General features: G+C 47.9%; 1 protein-coding gene across 2 annotated transcripts in view; it reads left to right on the forward strand.

Moving 5' to 3' along the window:
• Nucleotides 1-20912, forward strand: part of NSRP1 (nuclear speckle splicing regulatory protein 1) — a 293546-nt gene that overhangs the window by 193350 nt on the left and 79284 nt on the right. For both annotated transcript variants that reach the window (XM_085649234.1, XM_085649233.1), the window contains exon 3: nucleotides 7504-7560. In XM_085649234.1, coding sequence (XP_085505360.1) covers nucleotides 7504-7560 — 57 coding nt within the window. The remainder of the gene's footprint in view (nucleotides 1-7503; nucleotides 7561-20912) is intronic.

The following is a 20912-nucleotide window of genomic DNA, read 5'->3' on the forward strand; positions in this document are numbered from 1 at the left end:
CCCACATCACACAAAAAACACCTCAAATGATCAAAGCCACTGGCCGAACATCACAATGGCAATAACCAAAACTCAATACATAACCTGGTGCAAACACTGCAACTCAGACTGGGGAAAGTTAAACAGCTGTGATTGAGAGCTTCGGCAACCAGAGTTTTCCACTCTCTGAGGTAGACGCGTCAGTCCCCACTGAAATTTCAAACTCCCAGTTTCTGAGTCCGCAACCCTCAGCTTTGAACACACTAGACGCTACGGGAAAGACCTCCCCCCTGGCCAGAGGAATCTTACCAGAACTGGCCAGATTCCAAGCAAGCATTCCCACGGCAGGAAGGAGTTCTCACGTCCCCTTCTCCAAATCTCACATGTTCCAGCTTTTATCTTGAAGCTCATAAAGCCTTTCAGAGTACATAAAACAAAAAAACGATCCTTGAAAGTGAATAACCCAAACAACTTGCAAGCGCTGCTGTGCATGCAGAAAAGTTGAAGCAATGCAAAATCAGGAAAAGGGATGTCAAAGCCAATAGTAAGAACTTCATCATTCTCATCAATGTACAACACAATAAACAATTGTGCACAACTGCTTATAGATTCACCTACTTCATCTCACAATGTCCAACACCGAGCACATGTGCGCATCACTGCCTACAACACTACACTTAGAGACCAAAAAGTACATTCCACACCTCTCTCTCCCACTCACGCTTTCAAATGCACATCCCACACGTTCTGTTCTTGGCAAGGCTGTCCTACTCCGTGACAGCTCCCACTGAAAGACAGCAAGATTACAAGAAATAAACCTGTAAGAGAAGCAAGGCATAAGCAGAACATCGTACAGTCAGGCTAGGATAAAATAACACACTAAAGTCAGTTAAACTAATGGTAGTCAAAGGTCATCACAGGGTGTCAGACCACAAGAGTGCCTCCAGCACTACTCTAGCCCAATATTATTCCGGTAGTTCAGCAAGATTTCACCAACCATATCCCATAAGCCATAGGTACATCTCCCCAACAAATAGCTGGCATTGATTGATCGACCAGCCAAGGAAAATATCCTCTTTCCAAATGCCTCAATTTGTTTTTGCTCTGTCAGGATTTGTCATAGGGAAAGAATTGGTGTTCACCCTACTGGTGGACAGCTTAACCAGCAACCTTTCTGGTGTAGGGTGCTGTGTCACAAAAATCAGGGTCGCCTGGTGCCAGTCTGTGGCATCTGGCAAACCTGCCTGTTCACTGGTGGTCAGCAATATGGCTTAGAACAGGTGCTTATAAGAGAGTCGGTTAGGATTTCATTAAATGTGAGAAATGGTACTGTTGAAGTCTGTCCCAGCTGCAAATACTCTGATAGTACTTTACCTTTGACTTTCATAGTTGGCAGTTGTAAATCAAATACGTCAGTCGCATGTCTCATTACCATGGCAAAAAAGGCACCCTCTTGCAAGAGGAGCACACAACCCAGTGTTCAATCCACCTTGAAAATTGTCAGAATCTATTTCTAATATAAATAATTCCTCAAGGGATATTTTGTGTACAAAACTTGATTTTCATGTCTAGCACTCCGTCACTCTACCAATGTTCTGTGCTCTTCCTAACCTCTCAAAAGAGGATGAGAGATCCTATCAGCTACACCCAAAAAAAGCTTTCCGCTTTAATATCAATGTTATGTTATATTGATTTGTATAGCGCACTAATCACCCAAGAAAGTATACAGGCACATGGGTAGATGTGTGGTTTGTGATCCCCAAGGTGCTTATGTGAAGAGCCAGGTTTTCAACTTCTTGCGGAATTTAAGAAGGAAGGAGAAGTCTCTGATGTGTTGACAATCACACCAAAGATCATTGGGTGGACAATCAGCTGTTTGTGGATTTCTCTGGGGCAAAGAAGAGCAAGGCAGCGCTAGAATGGACTCTATCGTGCCAGATAGTCCTCTGGCTTAGAACCAGCCCCCAGAGAGATTGTGGTCCTATTTCAACAGGGATAAGACTGCACCACTGCCCCAACCTTTATATAGTGGATGTTGGTATATTTTTTAGAACAGGCTTTTGGTTCAAGAAATGATATGACAGGGTACGCTTTATAAACTGTTATGGAGCGATCGGACTTCATTTACTTTCAGGAACAGGAAAGTGGCTACACCATTTGACAAGAAGAACCATAGTTCTCTCTTGATCGGGAGAAGTATATTTGATTTGAAAAGGGTAGACCTAATCAGATACTTTTTAGACTCTGCAAAACACCTTGGATGTAAAGCAGAAAAGCGGTTGATTTTCTTTAAACTATCTTGCTGTAGTGCAGCTGATTTAAGACCTTTACTGAGGGCTGTTACTTTGGATTCTCACCATTGTCTCTACATTTATTTGAAAATTGAAGCTTATTTATACTTATCTGTGTATAGTAATCAGCATCACCTTTCTTTTATTTATTTATTTTTTAAAACCTGCTTTTGACACGCACGGAGAACGTGCTTGAAACAATAGTAAAGGATGTCCACGCAGGTTAGCAGCCTTTCGAATATATACTTAAGAAAACAAGAAAGATACCTTCAGTTATCTTGTGTAGAGTCATGGGGGCAGTAGTTTACCTTTAGTACGGTGTACATACGGAGGTGGCGGACATAGGGTAAGGAAATCACTGTCCTTTAACCTGGAGCAACATTTGACTACAGGGCATGCCTCTTGTCCCTCTTCCGTGGGGCAATAATAACCCTATTTTTCAGTGTAAATCCAAATAGATAGTGGCTGTCTGGGTTAATAGGTGTTGAAAATACTGCATTCTTCAAATCAATAACCGAAAATGTGATGGCAGTGAGAGGGACTATAGTGAGGTGGGTTTTTATGTCAGAAACTACCGGATATTTGAGCACCACAATCTTATTAACCTCACACAAATCAATAATGAACCTGTAAATCTTAGCATCAGTGTCCTTTTTCAAAATAGGAAGGATAGGGCTATTGCAGGTATTATAGGGAACCTCTTCCACTACACCTACTTTAATCAAATCCTGAACAATACCTGCAAGTGCCTCCTCGCCCTCTTGAGATATCTTGTATTGAGGCAAACGAGGCAATGAGGCACCTTCTCGCACTTTACTTTTTACAGGAGGAATAACCATTTGAACCACATCAGTATCTGATCTAGCCGACATGGTGCAAGGTAAGGATGCCAGAGAGGTGTTCTTATGGATAAGGCAAGATCTATCAGTGATTGAATAGTTGTCATTGAGGATAACACGTACACCTTCCGGGGAACAGCGTATGGTAGCATGAAAATATTTTAGCATATCGATACCTAAAATGTTATCTGGAGTGTTAGGGGAAAGCAAGAATGTGCATGTTGTAGCAAATTTATCTAATCCAAATTCGAGTGGCTGCGATAGTGAGCTAGGTGTAGGCGTTCCATCGGACCCTATCGATGTTATCATTGTGCCAGACAGGGGAGCCCTAGGAACCATTCTTTTATACAGGGCACTACGGGTAGCCCCTGTATCAACCAGAAACCAATCAGTAGATCCCAAGAAATTTACGTCAACATAGGGACCCATTTGATCTACTGGCAGCTCAACCGGTCCGACACCCAGTCCAAGGCAACCCTATGCTTAATCGGAATCTGTGTGCATATCAGCACAATAGTCAGTCACTTGATACTGATGTCGCTTATCAAAGGTATTATGGTAGTTAGGTCCTTGCTCAACTGCCCCAAAGCGGGGGCGAGCACTTGCACCACCCCTGCTGCCTACGTTCCATGGGCGCCCTCTCATATGTCCCCTTCCTCGCCGGTATTGCTGGCCCTGTAAAAGGGGGCACTCAGAATGCCAGTGTCCAATCTCTTTACAATAGGCACACTGATCAGGAGACAAATTTGCCCGATGGAGAGGTAGTGCTCCGGGTGTATACATTGCACGTTCACCTCCTCCATCTCTCCTATCTGGTGGACCATACGCCTGAGCCATCATGACCTTTGTTTTCAAATCCTCATCCTTTTTATCCTCCCTTCCCTTTGCTTCTAGTTCCTGTCGCTCATAATATTGTGCCATTGTCAGAAGGGAAACTGGGGAGGACGTAGTCCAAGAACTTTCACTGGCCTTAAGTCGACTAGATATTTCTGGTAACATATTAGCAACAAATTTGTCAACAAACAAATGTTTACCTGCATCATCGGTCAGGGACTGACTACTAAAATCGTGGAATGTCTCCTCGAATCTCTAAAAGAAATCAGAAACTGATTCATCCTTTTTCTGTTTACAGGATGCTAACATAGTCCTATCTATTTTCTTAGGGGGTATGAGAGTCTTTAATTTAGTTACAATAGCTTTAGGAAGATCTAATATCTCCTGTTGGGGTTTTTGAGCAGGCTTCCTATCCCTATCTATTTCTTCTATTTTTTCCCAAGTGTCACCAAATGCCGTAGCATCATCAATTTTACGTATTGTTCTCCATATATCAGGAGGTAAAATAAGCTCAAAAAACATATCTTTATCCTCTAAAGTCATAGTGCAAGAAATGATGGCTGCCTCCACCTCCTCATAGAATGCAGCAGGGTATTTTCGGGGGTAAGGCAAGGCAGTCTTGAGGGCCATAACATCTGCTCTACTACAAGGAATATAGCCCCAATTATATATGAAATATCCCTTTGCATCATCGGAAGTCTTATCATCATTTGTTCCCGCACCCTTCGGGGGAACATACAGGGGTGCCGCTTCACGCATTGGTTTCATGGCAGACTCACTACTGCTATGATCGTTCGCATCCACCGTAATATCCTTCTTCTATGTCTGAGACTCTGCTATTTCTTTGCTTTTATGCTGCTCTTTAGCTAATTCTTTTTCCTTTTCCATTTTTAATGTATCATCCCGTAGTTTAACCGCTATTCTAATTGCATCAGGTATATTTTTAACACAATAAGTCCCATCTCCCAATTGCTTCTAATCTTCATTCAAATCTTCTTGTTCTGTTTCGTTAGAAATATGCCGGCAACCATATATTACATCCCAACAGAATTTTTCTAAAAAGTATAGCTGCTTTGCGTCTCCCCAAGCCTGAACTATAGCTGTGAGGACCGTCGCTGAAGTATTCCAACGACATTCCTCTCTAGCACTGCTCTTCAATTTATCTTTATCTTCACTAGACAGAGTAGAACGGGTCTGTCGTATGGATCGCTGATCTTTATTTTTATCGTCTGATGATGAGATTTCGTCATCAGAAGCAACTCCCTCGGGGGCACTCGGATAAGGAGATTTATACAGGGTGGGGGTGGCTCTAATAAATTAGAGTAATCATAAGGCTTATTAAGTATTGGATAAACAGGACGTCCAATAGGGTACAGGCCATTTACCTGCAATCGACGTTCTCTCTCTCCCTTTTCTATCCCTTCCTGCATCTCCTTATATCTTAATTTAACACATTTCTGATACATCATTTACCAATGTTCTTTCTGTCCTATAGCTTCCGCTTTTTTCGCTCTCTCTCGCACGTCCTTATCCCACATACGCAAACTATCAAACATATCCTGCCTACTATTCCTTTTGCACAAACATTGTTCCACATACTGAACCTTCTTGGAATCAAAAGACCCATTCACTGGCCACTGTAAATCAGATTCCTTCTTTGTGTATTTGTGCCACAATGAGCCATACATTATGGGACAAATACCATATTTTATATACATTTCTCTATTCGCGGTCCCTTCTGGAGGAGCCGGCTGACTTTGTTCCAAAACACTTCTCGTACTGCCGCAGCAGCACCACTTACGAACTGTACTAATAACAGGCATGTTTTTACAAGTATATGTAAAATATTACTTATCCAAACAAGTTTCAGAAGGAGAAAAATCCCCACATTACTTGCCTTCTGCCTGTGCAAAGAGTGAATACCAAAACCAAACAATCAAGAGTGCTGCATCAGTGACCTTACAAAACAAAAGTCTTCAACTCCCACCTGCCGATCTCTGGTCGACCTAATGATCACTGCAAAATTTGTCAAAGAAGCCCCAGTCGAGACCGGCCACCACCCAGAGGGTCAAGTCAGGAAAACCGGAAAGTGTACGTCGGCTGCAAAGACAAAAGTCTTCTCATGCAGTGCGCGTCCTCAGTTACAATTTCGATCTTCCGCTGAGACCACTCCTTCAGACGGACGCGTCTCAGATAGGGCCTCAGGTTGGGCGCCAGTTGTGGAAATGTATCCTTCTGAGGGCACACTGGTGCAGGGTCACCCTCTCGTTCACGGATACGAAGACTAACAAAAGAGAGATCGGCACTGGAGTTGAAGTAAAACAAACCAAGTTTATTAGTCACTCATGAGTGGGACAGCATCCGAACAACACCCTCGAGTGTTATAGGAGGAAGTCCACATAATGAAAACCCATCGTCCTTATATACTGTTTGTTACAATGCAATCCCATGGGAAGAAAAACTTGAGGGAACCGGTTTAAGTACGGAAATAGCTATAGGCAAAACAACAGCAAAGGCTGACCAGATGGTAAGGAGAGGAGGAGGGGGAGTAAGGAATGTTTATGATGGCAATAAACAGTCTTTTGATAGTATCTGAGACCAGGTGCCCCGGCAGTTGCAGCCTCCAGCACGTACACAGATGGACCATGTTAGAGAGGTCAGCTAAAGTTGAGGACACAGGCTGGGTGAAAAAGCGAACAGCAGAGAGCAAATGAACACGACAGAAACGAAATGGACGCGACAGTCAAAATGGATGCCGCTTATGCTAACCTGAAATTGACACTTTTCCACAAGTTAGGGGTACTACATTGACCTCAACAAGTGATACGTCCATAGGGAGTACGACATAGCTATAAGAAATGTAATCCATGAGAGTTGTTATATGAGGGATCTCAGTCCTGAGGAAGGCCTCAGACCCCCTTGGGGCCATAAAGGTGACTGAATTAAAAAGGGAGCTGTCACAACACTTACAGTCCCTGATAGTTTGCTTTTAAGCAACATGCAGGAAGAAGCCCGGAATAAATTATAGAGGATGGGTTTTATGGATTTTTACCTTTGTATGAGCTCATCACTCCCACGTAAGTGCTCTCTCATAGCAATCCGCTTCCCCACAAAACAGACTGTCAGGTGGCTGAGACAACCCTATAGCGTGAAGAATTATGTGACTAGGTTGATGTGTGAGAGTTTGTCTTAATTTTTTATGAATGACCTGTGTGTATGTGAGTAAACGCCTTACTTCGAATATCCACCTTCCCCCAAGAGTCTACACAAGACGACACCTGGCAACTTTGTTGCTTCCTTCAGCTGTTGATATTGCGCCGGTAGAATGCTTGGTGATTACAATAACAGGGCCTGAGAATGACCAGCTTTTTTACAGATTCATCTGTCTACTGTTCTGGATACATAAAATACGATTGAACGCTTGGTGGGACACTGACTGAGGACTGAGCACCCAGATGTTAAACTGTGACTTTCTGTGCTATTCTTGAATTTGCAGTAAGTGCAACAGTGCTAAACTGATGCTGGTTCATTAATGCTGATTGTTTTATGGTTCATTACAGACGACTGTTGGCAGCCGCCTTCAAAAGGAAGCCCTTAAGAAGAAAGTCATGAAGCAGGTACGTGATAAACTTACCGATCGCACATGTGCCAGGGTGGCTAATAATTCATGTTATACAAAATTACCTTATTCCATTACTAACCACATATATGTTCCTGTTTCTCATGTTTTTTCGGCTGACTTTTTAGTGAAACCTTAAAGTCCTAGTCTTGTTCGGTGCAAGGAGAATGAGGAATGAGCTTCTGAACCAAATCTGTGGCAGCAGACTGCCAACTGACACGGGTTACGTTTAGGGCTGAAAGGCCCTCTGCGCACCACAAGACAGACAATGCAGCACACACTCTGTATTTCAGCGGGTTGCGATCACAAGCCCCCTGTTTTTTTTAATTTCTATATTGAGTTTTAAAAATGAACCATACTTGCCATCATATATAATGCGCCGCTGCTACTGCTTGGCGTGCTCGGATCCATATCCTCTGTCCCTCATTTGTCGCTCACTGGCAGTCGCACAGTCAGACATTTCTAGGGTGCACATTGTCCCTCGAAATATTTTCCACACTCAATACGTCCGGGGTAGGAGGGGAGGTCAACAAGGTGGAGGTATACAGAATAAAAGTCCCCTGGTGGAGCACTTCTAGCTCTTCCAGATTTTGATTGTCATTGCTCTAGTACAGTGCTATTCCTCTCCCTTAATCTGTGTTGATCTCCAGTGACCCCATTATTATTTGCCCTTTTTGTGTACCTCCCGCCATTCTAAAATGAGTAGCTCATTTCTACATATTTCCGTTGGGTCCAATTGTAGGTGTATTAAGTTCTGAGTGTGATGTTCCCTGTTGGGTTAGTGCACTCCTTTTCATCTTCAGTGTGCTAAGTCAGTTAAGGGAGACTGATGTAGTTTTTGGCTTCTATGGCTGTGATGTATGCATCAGAGCCATAGGTCCTCATTCTGTTTGTGTTTTATGCATGGTAAGTGCGACTGTTTCTGTGGGGGGCGTGGCATAGCCAGCCAAGATGGCGGACACACCTTTCTAGAGCTCCGCTCGGCAGCCCGCGCTAAATAACTGCCCATATGTTATAAATGCCTGCAAACCCCTGAAAACACGCACCGGAGCTGCCGCTGACCACAGGAGCCCCCTGCTGAACTGTGAAATGCGGACCGGAGGGAAAATCAGCCGTGAGGAGAGATCGGCTCGGCGGCTGCAGCCGTAATCAAAATGGCGGCGCCCGCTCCTAACTGTCAACTGCGGAATAGACGGAGAAGGCACGACCCGGCGATTGACACTGGGACCGCTACAACATTGTGGAAGGGCCGTACAAGTAAGCCTCTTGGAGTGCCCAAACAGCGCCTCTGACAACAGGTGAGGACCGGCCGCACAATAGGCGAGACGCCGGGAGCAGCGCGAAGAAGCGAGATCCCACTGCACCTCGGCGCCCACTCTGAAAGGCTCTCCCCCCCAGCGGATGGTGCCCTGCCCTGAGCCCTAGACTGCCAGGAAGAGGGGAGGTCTTCCCCCCTCACCTTCCACACGGCGCTAGGACTCGAGGCATGCGGAGGGGGGACTCACAGGGACAGGCAGCGTGCCTCCGACCCGGAGACATCGCGGAGCTGTCGGCGCTAATACCCCAGTGAGAGGGGGCTCCCCCGGAGGCCGTCAGAGGCCCTCACCGGCATCATTGGATCCTTTTCCCCTACCCCCAAACGATACCCGCAACGAGGGAGAGGCTAACACAGCACCCGACCTGACGAAGTCCTACCCGAAATGAGGGATGCTGCGCCTGGGCCTCTGGGCTACCCGGACAAGGTGATCTTCCACCCTGCACGGCGCTGGGACTCTAGGCGCGTGGCGGGGGGACCCGCAGGAACGAACAGCACGCCTCCAACCGGGGACAGTGTGAAATTAACAGCACCGAAGCACCAATGTGATGGGGACACCCCCGGATGCCATCGGGGGCCATCGTTGACGCACACAGGGCCAGATAGGACCAAGGAAGTTTGTGAAACACAGGGGTACATATAGCCAGGGCACGGAGGACCCCCACAGCAGACCACAGACTGTACCAGACACCCCCAAGTGCATGGAGCAGGGCCCGGTAACACAAGCAGTTGGAGGAAGGTGCCGAGTAGGGCACTCACCGAAGTGGGAATCCGCAGAATACCACATAGCAAGTCCCCATTCCAACTCAGCAGTGCGAAGACAGAGGACCGAGAAGTAACGACGGACCGCGGATAGGAGCGGGGAGTGGGTCCCACCGTCAATGTCATCAGGGCGATACCGCCATGTAATATCCTCCTACCACCCCTCTCAGACATCAGGGTCCACCAAAGACCCGGAACTATTAGTGACCTCTCCACCGCCCAGCACTGGATAACAAAGCCACGGCCAGTAATTGTCACGGCCATAGACAGTGCCGATACCAATGTGACTCCACACCACAAGAACACCACCATCCCCACATGCGAAGAGTGATACAGCGGATCTCGCTGCCAGCTCGCAGCGAACCCTGAAGATACCTCATAAACAAGGCCTGCTGAAAGACAATTGCACTAACCCAGAGCAGCATGGGTCGGCAACGGATCACCGAGGCAACTTCAACACCATCAATAGTGAGACAGCCCTCTCCAGACCCCAAAACTGTGCAACCGATAGGTGAGCTCTCCAGCACGGACTCCATGTCAACTAAACTGGATAAAGTCCAAGTCCAATTGAACATTCCCAAGTGACCATGGAGAGTAAATTCGGAGAGTTAGCTACGGACCTTAACTTACTGCGAGATGATCATAGAAAACTAGCGGATAAAGTCAAACGGGGGAGAGAACGCTCCAAACGATGGAACTGCCGATCCAAACACACCAAGGAGCCATTAAAAAACTACATACTAGAGTGAAGGCCCTGGAAAACAAAGCGGATGACCTGGAAGGGCGCTCCCATCGGAGCAACATTCACATCCTGAACCTATCGAAAGGTGCAGAGGGATCCAATCCAATTCGATATGTGGAAACATGGATTAAAACATTCAAGAGGGAACAAGATTTGACTCCGTACTTTTCAGTGGAGAGGGCGCATCGAGTCCCGACCCACAAACCACCTCTGGGATCATCACCCCGACCGTTCTTGTTGAAACTACTCCATTACCAAGACAGAGACACTGTGCTCCGAGCAGCAAGACAGGAGGGACAAACAAGTCATGTTGTTCCCGGATTACTCCCAAGCCGTCCAACGGCAAAGAGCCACGTTCTTAACAGTAAAACGACCCTACGCCAAAAGAACATACAATACGCACTATTATTTCCAGCCCGGCTCAAGATCATATATGATGGGACCACACAATTCTTTACAGATCCCACAGAAGCGAGCACCTGGGTGGTGCAACACTTAGGAGAACTTAATGGATGCAGAAACACACAGACTCAGCGGCCCTCTGGCCGGCGGCGACAGCAACACAAGCGGATCACTCTTACGCAACTGAGCCAAAGATTGGATCCTATCACCAAGAGCTCCCCCGATCTCGAACAAATCATAGCGAAATGCAGAAGAGCACTTCAAGCATCAGCAGTGACACGAATGACAGGGGAGAGTTCAGAAGGAGACAGAGGCCCGCACCTGTTCACCTCCGAAGAAGTCAGTGACGTACAAACCTCTCGGGACGGCTGGGTCACACCTCCAATGGTGACCCCTCAGACGGCGTATACATTGATATGATGTCCAGGTCAGTGACTGAGAGAGATAGAGGGGGAGGGCCCCCCCAAAAGACCACATTAATTGACCAGCAATCACTTTCATGGTGCAACGAGACCCACCGAACAGGTTTCCAGGACATTCAAAAGTGACATACAAAACCGGAACACCGTGAGTGGAGAGGGATGTAAGGACATCCCCAGCCATTTCCATTTCATCGTCATGAAGCGGGCGGCGGAGATGTCAGCAACCACCGCAGGTACACAGCCACCCCCCTTGAACAACGAACTAAAGACAGTACGCGGTGTATAGTTTGGACGTGTTGCCTCGAGCGACAGGTCCCTCCAGTTGGGAACATTTCCCGATGTTCATTTTAAATTCCCCCTTATTACAAATTTACCCAATACCCCCACAGGAGCAAACGGACAGTATGAAAACAGAGGTGCGGAAGGTGGCCACTCTGATGGGGGGGGGGGGGGGATCCGGAAGCCCACCAGAACATCACATAGAGACGATCCTGTCCTGACGTCTAACGACATGATCACTAATATCCCTAATACAGATATAAAACTAATCACGTTGAATGTCCTTGGCATGCACACTGCGAGTAAACGTTATGCTGTCTACGCATATATGAAGAGACAGCAGGCACACATAGCTCTCCTGCAGGAGACACACCTGACAACAACCGAAGTGGAACGACCGAGTAGGAAACGGCGGGGTGTTATCTGTGCCACAACATATTCAGCTTTTGCAAGGGGGCCCTGGTCTGGATCCGACCTGGGATCCCCTTCATGGAGCGGACACGTATGGTAGATAAGGAAGGGCGATATGCAATGTTAGAAGGGTTATTAGAAGGACAGCCTATACTGATAGGGAGTATATATGCCCTCAATGTAGAACAAGCCCCCTTTTGGAATCGCCTTACAGGGATGTTAACCCACCACATGCTAGTCCTGTGGATATTAGGCGGTGACTACAACTGCGCCCTGGACGTTAGCCTAGACAGATCCCACCCCCCACCAACGCAATCACCTGCACATAAACAGACGGAATCTTTTAACATATGGGTGAAACACTGGGCATTAACGGATGCATGGTGAGCGCGGAACCCGACTGTCAGGCTGTATTCCTTTTACTCCATTCCACATAACCTGCGCGTACGCCTAGATCGATTTCTCTGTTCCACCGTAATACTCCCAAAAGTACAATACACTGACTATCTGGGGAGTGTGCTGTCAGTTCACGATGTCCACATATTGACCCTTAGATGGAAACCGCCCCATACCCACCTGAAAACTACCTCACAGACCAGGTATTCAGTCACGATCACGGGGAATATATCAAAGAACACTATACGTTAAACGCGGGCGCAGCATCATCTCTAATGATCGAATGGGACACATTCAAAGTGATAGCGAGGGGTCATTGCATACAACAAATAGTAGGGGTACGCAGGATACTGGAACAACACTGCAGAAGGCGGAACAAACATTAGCGTCTCCAACGAAAAAAGCTCACGCGGGTGAGGCCACCCCAAATCAAATAGCCATCATTAAAACAACCCACGCGGAAACACTGAGAGACCATCACAAATATAATTTTAGGGTTTATGCTTCCAAAGTACAGCGGGAAGGCAATAGGTTGGGAACACTCCTAGCTTGGCTTCCCAAGCAAGACTCGACTGCAAAACCAATCACTGAGCTCGCTGATAAAGCTGGCATCCTCCGACACTCACAACTGGATATTCTGTGCATCGTCCATGATTATTATTCTGACATTTACCGAGCCCCACAGCAACGCAACCATGAAATGATTATCATATTACTGCGCCCATTGCACCTGCCCCAAGTCCCTTCCCACGGACAAAAAAGCACTGGAGGGGAAGATCAAGTCGACCAATATTTCCCAGGCGATCAGAGCATTGGCACGTAACAAAGCGCCGGGAGTGGACGGCTTCCAATTTGAATATTATGGCACTTTCGCAACCCGATTGATACCCCACATGGTGACCATGTACAATGACGCACTAGACAAAAGCGAACTTCCAGGCTCCCTTAGGGAATCGGTCATAGTTATATTCCCAAAACCACACAGGGACCCCACGCTCCCCTCCTCATACAGGCCAATTACTCTCCTAAACGCAGACTGTAAGATACTGGGCAAATTGCTGGTAGATAGATATACCCAAATCCTGACACCATTGATCCATCCAGACCAATGTGGATTTATTCCGCAACGTAACACCTTGCAGAACCTACGCAGGTTATTTCATATCCAAGATAGAACGAGACGCAGTTTCCCAGTGCAGCATGCCTGATACTAGACCTTGAAAAGGCCTTCGACACGCTGCTATGGCCATACTTATTTGCAGTCCTCCACAAAAGCAATATAGGACCTACACTGACAGCCTACACGAAGCTCCTCTATACCGGCCTCACCTCACGAGTCAGGTAAATACATCTCTCCCTCGTTCGTCGTAGAAAGGGGAACCAGACGGGGTGTCCACTATCTCCCCTTCTATTCGCCCTAGCGGTGGAACTCCTAGCAATACGCCTGCGACGAGAGGGTGAAACCTGGGGTATCCCACTTGCAGACACGGTGCATTGCGTGTCCCTATATGCAGAGGATCTTTTAATTTATGTCTGTGATGCTACCCAAGACTTAACACCTATCTGGTCGGCACCAAGGGAATTCGTGGAGGCCTCCGGCCTCAATGTTAACTGGGAAAAATCCACTCTGTATCCGCTGAGTTCTCACTTGGCCCCTTTTGAAATTCAGATCGGACCTCAGACACTTGCATGGAGCGCCGAGTCGCCCAGATATCTTGGGGTGAGATTGTATTACTCTCCGGAGGACCTGTATGAGTGGAACCACCATAGGGCGTTTAACGGGGATACGATCGGCAGTGGGGTTCTGGAAAACATTACCCCTAGCCCCCATCGGACGAGTAGCTCTAACAAAAATGATTATGGTACCCAGGCTACTCTAACACTTTGCCGATCTCCCTGTCATACCACCGCACCCATTCTTTAATGAATTAGATACCCTGCTCACGGAACTGATCGGGGGGTAGGGGGAGTCGACACAGGGTGGCATTGACTACACTATATTTACCCACGAATCAAGGGGGATTGGGAGCGCCATCTTTTGAGGCATACTTTCTAGCAGCCCAACTGCAGTGGTTGTCATACTGGACAGCGGACCGTGACATCAGGGAAACCACTACGGAGGAGGGCCGTATACCACTCCCAGCAATCCATAGAATGCTGTTACCGGACACCAGGCCCTTGCGCTGTCGACCTCTCCAGCTATCCATAGCTCGCACATGTATGATGAGAATCCATTGCATGTCCAAAGGCAGACCCCCTTACTCACCCCTACTTCCTTTAGTAGGTTTCCCCAGAGAGGAGAAATACTACACTGCTGGCGCTCTCCAGGTCTGGACCGACCTTGCGGTCACAGAGATGGAGTCCCTGTTCGAGGAGGGCCAACTTAAGACATTTGCCCAGATGGCCGACCACTATGGCCTCCCGCCAGGCCAGTTCTTAACACATAGGCAACTTATAGATAGCAGGCGTCGATACTGGGATCTTAACGAGGGAGAGCCTCCGCAGCACTCAGTGATACATACCATTTTACACATGGGAGCGGGCCGACACCTGGTCACGTGGCTTTACAGGGCCATCCGGGAACTGATACTCACCCTATTACAGTCATTGCGTCAGATGTGGGAAACGGAAATGGGAAGAGTGTTTAACGACAAAGAATGGTACACAGCTTTAGAATACTCCAAAAAGGTCTCCAGGAACGTGTGTTTCAGTAACATTCAATTCAATGTCCTTCACAGAGCATACCTCACACCGCACCGCCTCCACCGTTTTTATCCCGACACTCACTTTGCATGTCCCCGATGCCTAAGCCCAGAGGCAGTCTTTAAACACATGTTCTGGGACTGCCCTACCATTCAAGACTACTGGGAACGCGTTCAGCAGATGCTTAGGGTGACGACCAATAGTACGACTATGACCACACGGGAAGCTTACGCCCTCGGGATCTTCCGCAGGCCGAAGACCGAAAGATTGCAGAACCGCTTTTCTTCCCTCGCCATTCTTTTAGCAAAAAGGGGAATAGCCATGCATTGGCGAGCCCCTATGAGACCCCCGGTAGCAGCCTGGGTGGGCGCCATCAAAAAATGGGGTTAGGGCGGAGGAGGAGGTGCTGAGGGAAGAGGAAGTCAAGGGCATCCGTAAGCACCCCATTTCTTTAGAATGGGCACAGAGTTATTACACACATTCACACACGAAACGACCCCGGTGGAAGTACCAACAGATTCCCAATCTCAAACTCCGCCTTTGTGCCCTGCAGGGTCGGTAGCAACGGTCCCTCGACAAACCCCACCAGTCTAGATACAATGCTCCGCTAAAGTCATGCCAGGAGCTCTACTCTCATACACAGTGATCGCCAGTAATGAAGGCTCTAACCCCCCCAAACGTACCATCACGCAATACGCACCAATACATCACGCAAAGACAGCGACACTGTCCGCATTATCGATATTTTCGACACCCGGTCCGATAGCTCCCCAATGTTCCCCCTAGTTGTACCTCCATAGTTAACAGTTTGCTATTTTACGTCGGCAGTTGCTATCCCGATGATAGTTAGCTGGGAACACATTCACACAAGATTGGACACAATGACACTGGGAAAGAACCTATAAGAGAACAACATTGATACATACCCATCGGTAATGAGCCCAGCCAGAGTTTCAGAAACTTCCAATCAACGGTACAAACCAGAAGGAGTGTTCCCTTCAGAAACAGTTTTCAATGTATAGAATCCATAACGGCTGTGAGGCAGTAAAAATATGTATGTAACTACTTACAATAATTCAGCTCCCAACTGCAGTTATGTGTCAATGCATGATAACGATGTAAGATGTTGATTTGTGATAAGTAATGTAAAAATCCCAATAAACAAATTTTAAACAAAAAAAAAAAAGTGCGACTGTTTCTGTGTTAGCTCATGTCACTAGATCCCAGACCCACAAGTTTACTTCTGAGGCTGTACTTGCCTTCCAGGACAGCAATGTGGCACTTAAAATGCACCTGTGGTAAGTCTATGAATTTACACAGCATTCTGTCTGCTTTGGGTCGTGACATGAGGTTTTAGAGGCACAGCTCAGGTGTACATGGCATTGGGTGCTCCAATATTTCAGAGATAATTTCCAGCACTTTCGCCCATATATGCTGTAGTTCAAGCCATTCACATACCATATGGTAGAAGCCTGCATTGTTGTATCGACATTGGGGACAGCCAGTGGGTGTCCCTTCCGAACATCTTGCATTCACGGGTTGGTAGGAGGTAGGTCCAGTGTATATAATTCAGTTGTATGAATCAGAATCTCGAGTTACTGGAGATCTTTTTGACCATCTTTGTGATCGCTGTCCATTGTTCGGCCGTGAGCTATTTGTTCAAATCCTGCTCTCATTTAAGTTTATGGCTTGGGTTAGGTTTGTATAGTCTCGCCAACATTAAGGTATACAATACCGTTATCGCTCTCCTGCTGGTATCGTGGGTAAGGAGGCCTGCCAGGAGCGTAGAGGTGGGTGGTTCTATTTGGCCCAGCCCCCATCAGGTGCCTAGGGCATATTGAATTGCGTTGGAAGTCAGGAATACCCCCTGTGGTATGTTATATAATTCCGTCAGTTCTTGAAATGCGTGTTGCTTATCCACAATGAATAGATCTGCCACTTGAGTCACTCCAGACTCTCCCCATAGTTGCATTTCGTGGCTTCTAGCAACCATCTGCATCTCCAGAAATGACCAGAGACACAGTTGTGGTGCGTAGAGGTGAGGCTGCCCCAGTGTTTGTACATATTTGCAGCAACATAATATGGCTGCCGTCATCAAGGCGGTAGGCGATTGTACCACATCAGCCACAACAGTTGTGCAGCAGCATATATAATTCGTAGTCTAGAGCCCCCAGCCTGCTCTCCAACCAGTGGGCATTGCAAACTCTGAAGAGCCACTTGCTTCCTAACTCGTCCCCATATTAGGTCTGATAACAACCCATGGAGGGTGTGGAAGAACGCCTGTGGAAGGATCACTGGTAATTCATGTTAATATTAACATTTTTGCAAAAGCTATGTGACACAATGTGGAGAGTCAATGCCAGGGTCTTTCCCAGATTGCCCTCTATCAGGACTGAGGTAGCATGATAGATTTGTGCGCCTGGGTATTTAAAAGTATTGATACTCCATATTAATCTGGAGGGGTAACCATCGATATGTGGTCCGCAGGTATGCTGCCCAGTGGAAAGATGCAAGGCTTGGTCCAGTTAATTTTGAGGCGTGAGACAGATCCGAATGTTTCCTTTAAGTGCAGCAGGGTCACATGTGTGGGTCAGAGATATATCAGGGCATCATCCGCAAACAGCACCATGATATGCCATCTGCCAGATGTGCGGATCCTCCAGTCAACTGTTCTAGTGGCTCCATGGCCAGAGCTAAAATTAATGGGTACAGTGGGCACCCTTGATATGTGCCTCTGCCAATTACAAAGTGATTTCAAATGATCCTTCGTGCCAGTGGGCCAACGGCAAAGGGCACGGAGTTGCAGGACTTTGTCGGGTTGTGAAAATGTCCACTTCAATTAGTTGAATTTTCTGTTTCCATGTTAGAGATGTCACAGTGCATTTAACTAGTAACGTGTGCCCGGGACTTTGTTTTTCACATTGCAGGACATGTTTTCCCCCTCATGTTGTTGCAATGCAATGTCCTTGGCTCACCACCTTAAACGCTTTCCGCTCTGCTGCTCTGGTCGGTGGCATGCCTTTATTCTCTGTGGCCTATTGTGAGATGTGTATGCCTTTGACATCTCGGTAAGGTGCGTCTTGGATGGCCTTTATCCAGAGCCTCCATGTGGACATTTTTGCTCTATGCCTGCCCATGTCAATTTTTATTACCAGTGGATTGTGATCCAAGAGGGTCCTAGCTAAATACCCTATGTCCTCTATTTAAGTATATAATGATGTGGTGCAGAGAAACCGCACCAACCTTGTATTTAGCTGGTGCATTGGGGAGTAGAGCAAGTGCTCCCTCCAAGTAGGATGCATCACCTTACACACATCTTGCATCTGTGCATTACTCCCATGTCTTCCAGCAGGCTTCACCTTTTACGTGCAGGGATGTTACGCGGCCACACTCCTCCCTTGGTGCAGGCTCCTCCCAGTTGTGCAGAGAAAAGTGCATCTGAGCCTGCCTCAGCCCCACTCGGCCAATTGCAAATATTACAAAAATTGTGTATGCTGCATTTGAAAGTCCTTCTGCAAGCCCTGAAACGATTTCAGGACGGGCCCCTTCATAACATCCCCTAGGGTGGCGATCCCAATCACATCCCAATCTTGGAAGCCAGGCAAGGCCACCAACTGCGGCAGACGTCCTCTTTGCCATAACGGCGTCTCTCGAGTTAGGCGATTCCACCAGCCCATCCTCCGCAACGTCTGCCGCCAAACCTGAAACACCAGCTGTGTCACACTCGGCAGAGAACGCCGCAAGGGCGCAGAATAGAGGAGTGTATGTAGCGAGTGATCACCCATCAAACATCGCTCCAGGGTATACGCCGAATCTGACCTATCACCATACCACCATTCATTGAGAACCAACAGGTGTGAGGCCATATAGTACGAAAGAATGTCAGAAGTAGCGAGTCCCCCACAATACGTGGATTTAAAGCAAGTACGGAGAGCCACCCTGACAACCCTCCTGCCCCATAGAAACTGGTCCAAGGCCGTATTAACCTGGCAGAACCAACCAGAAGAAATAGGATATGGATGGTTTTGCAACTGGTACAGCAGACGAGGAAGAGAGACCATTTTGAAGATGGCTGAGCGACCATATACAGATAGGGCCATGTGGGACCAGACTTTAAGATCTTCACGCACCCTGTTCCACACCGGCACCAAGTTCCTTTCCCAGGCAATCGACCGCGCGTCTGAGAGGAAAACACCCAAATATTTCAACCCTCATGCACCACCTGAACCGCGGAGGCCCAGGCACCAGGGTCAGCCCCTCCACCCAAGACCCACAGGGTAGACTTTCGCTCCTTCATATAAAGGCCAGTAGTCTCCCCAAACACCTGCATGATGCGCAGCAACCGCAGGCCAGTCTTATCCAGCTGAGTAAGAAAGAACAGCACATCGTCCATATATAAGGCTAAACGATCCGACAGTCCATTGACCCGTTCAAGCCCAGCCACCTGGCCATCAATACGCACCCATGCGGCCAGAGGCTCCATTGCCAGGGCGAACAAATATGGTGACGGGGGCACCCCTGCCTGGTGCCTCAACCAATGGGAAAGACCGACGAGACAGAACCCGCCACACGCACAGACGCCGTTATGTCCGTGCAAAGTAAAGTCAGATAGGAGAGAAAACGAGGTCCTAGATTCAATCTGCGTAGGAGGGCGAATAAATACTCCCAGCTCAGTGAATCAAAAGCTTGATCCATATCTGCGAGCAATAATGCCGCACGTACCCCCAAACTCCCGGCTGCCGCGATTGCTGTATGAGCCCTACGAATATTATGGCGGGTGGCCCGCAGGGGCATAAACCCAGCTTGGTCCGGATGAACAATTAATGAGATATGGGGACGGAGGCGATTAGCAAGCGCCTTGGCCAGAACCTTGGCCTCGACGTTGAGAAGAGAGATGGGACTGTAAGATGCATGGTGTTCGGGAGGCCTGCCGAGTTTGTGGAAAACCACCACCTCAGCATGCCGCCAGTCTCTGGGCAAACGACCAAGCTCCCTGGCCTCTTCCACGACCTTGCAATAATGGGAACCAAGCTGCTGGAAGTACCGTTTAAAGAATTCATTCGGGAAACCATCGGGACCCAGCGCCTTACCAGGCCGCAGCTCCTGGAGAGCAGAATTCAGTTCATCTGCCGAGAATGTGTGGTCAAGTTCCGCGCTTACCTCGTCAGTCAGAGCTCTGGGTGGGAGATTATCCACAAATCGGCCAATAACCTCTGCCGACAAACATTCCCGGGGAGCATAGAAGTCCGCATAGTAGACCGCGAAACTTTCTGCATTGGCCGACGGATCCGAGATCGGTATTCCATTGGAACCGACAATACCCGGGAGGACCAGGGAGCCCGTCGGCCCTTGGCACAATCTATGTAAGAGTTTGCTCGACTTATCCCCCCACTGATATATCCTGCTTCGGGTTGCCAGCCATGCCTGGCGGGCTTCATCTAGCAAGAGGTACGAGTAATCCTGTTGCGCCAGCGACAACTGGCGGCAGACCAGCCGCCCCCCTTCGTCTCTACTGCGCGCATCCAGGTCCAAGATTTTAGCTTCTGCCCGAATAAGAGATTCCCTGAGGATCCTACGTGCCGCCGCGCAGAAGGAGATGTCCACCCCACGAAGTGTGGGCTTCATAGCCTCCCACAGAGACGCAGACGACGACACCGATCCCATATTGTGCGACAAATACTGGTCTATGGTGTCCCCCATGTGTTCCCTATACTCCACATTTTGGAGATTCCATGTGGAAAGGCGCCACCGGAAAGGTCCACGTGCAAGGCCAGCACGCAGGGTAATGGCCACAGGCGAGTGATCAGAAAGCCCTCGAGGGAGAATATCAGCGTCCGCCACCCTGCCAGCTTCTCCCGAGATACAAAGATATAATTAGGCTTTCCTGTTTTCAATTTCTATTTTTGGTCAATTCTGGT

The sequence above is a fragment of the Triturus cristatus genome, chromosome 3_2 (assembly GCF_964204655.1).
Source record: "Triturus cristatus chromosome 3_2, aTriCri1.1, whole genome shotgun sequence".
Lineage (NCBI taxonomy): Eukaryota > Metazoa > Chordata > Amphibia > Caudata > Salamandridae > Triturus > Triturus cristatus.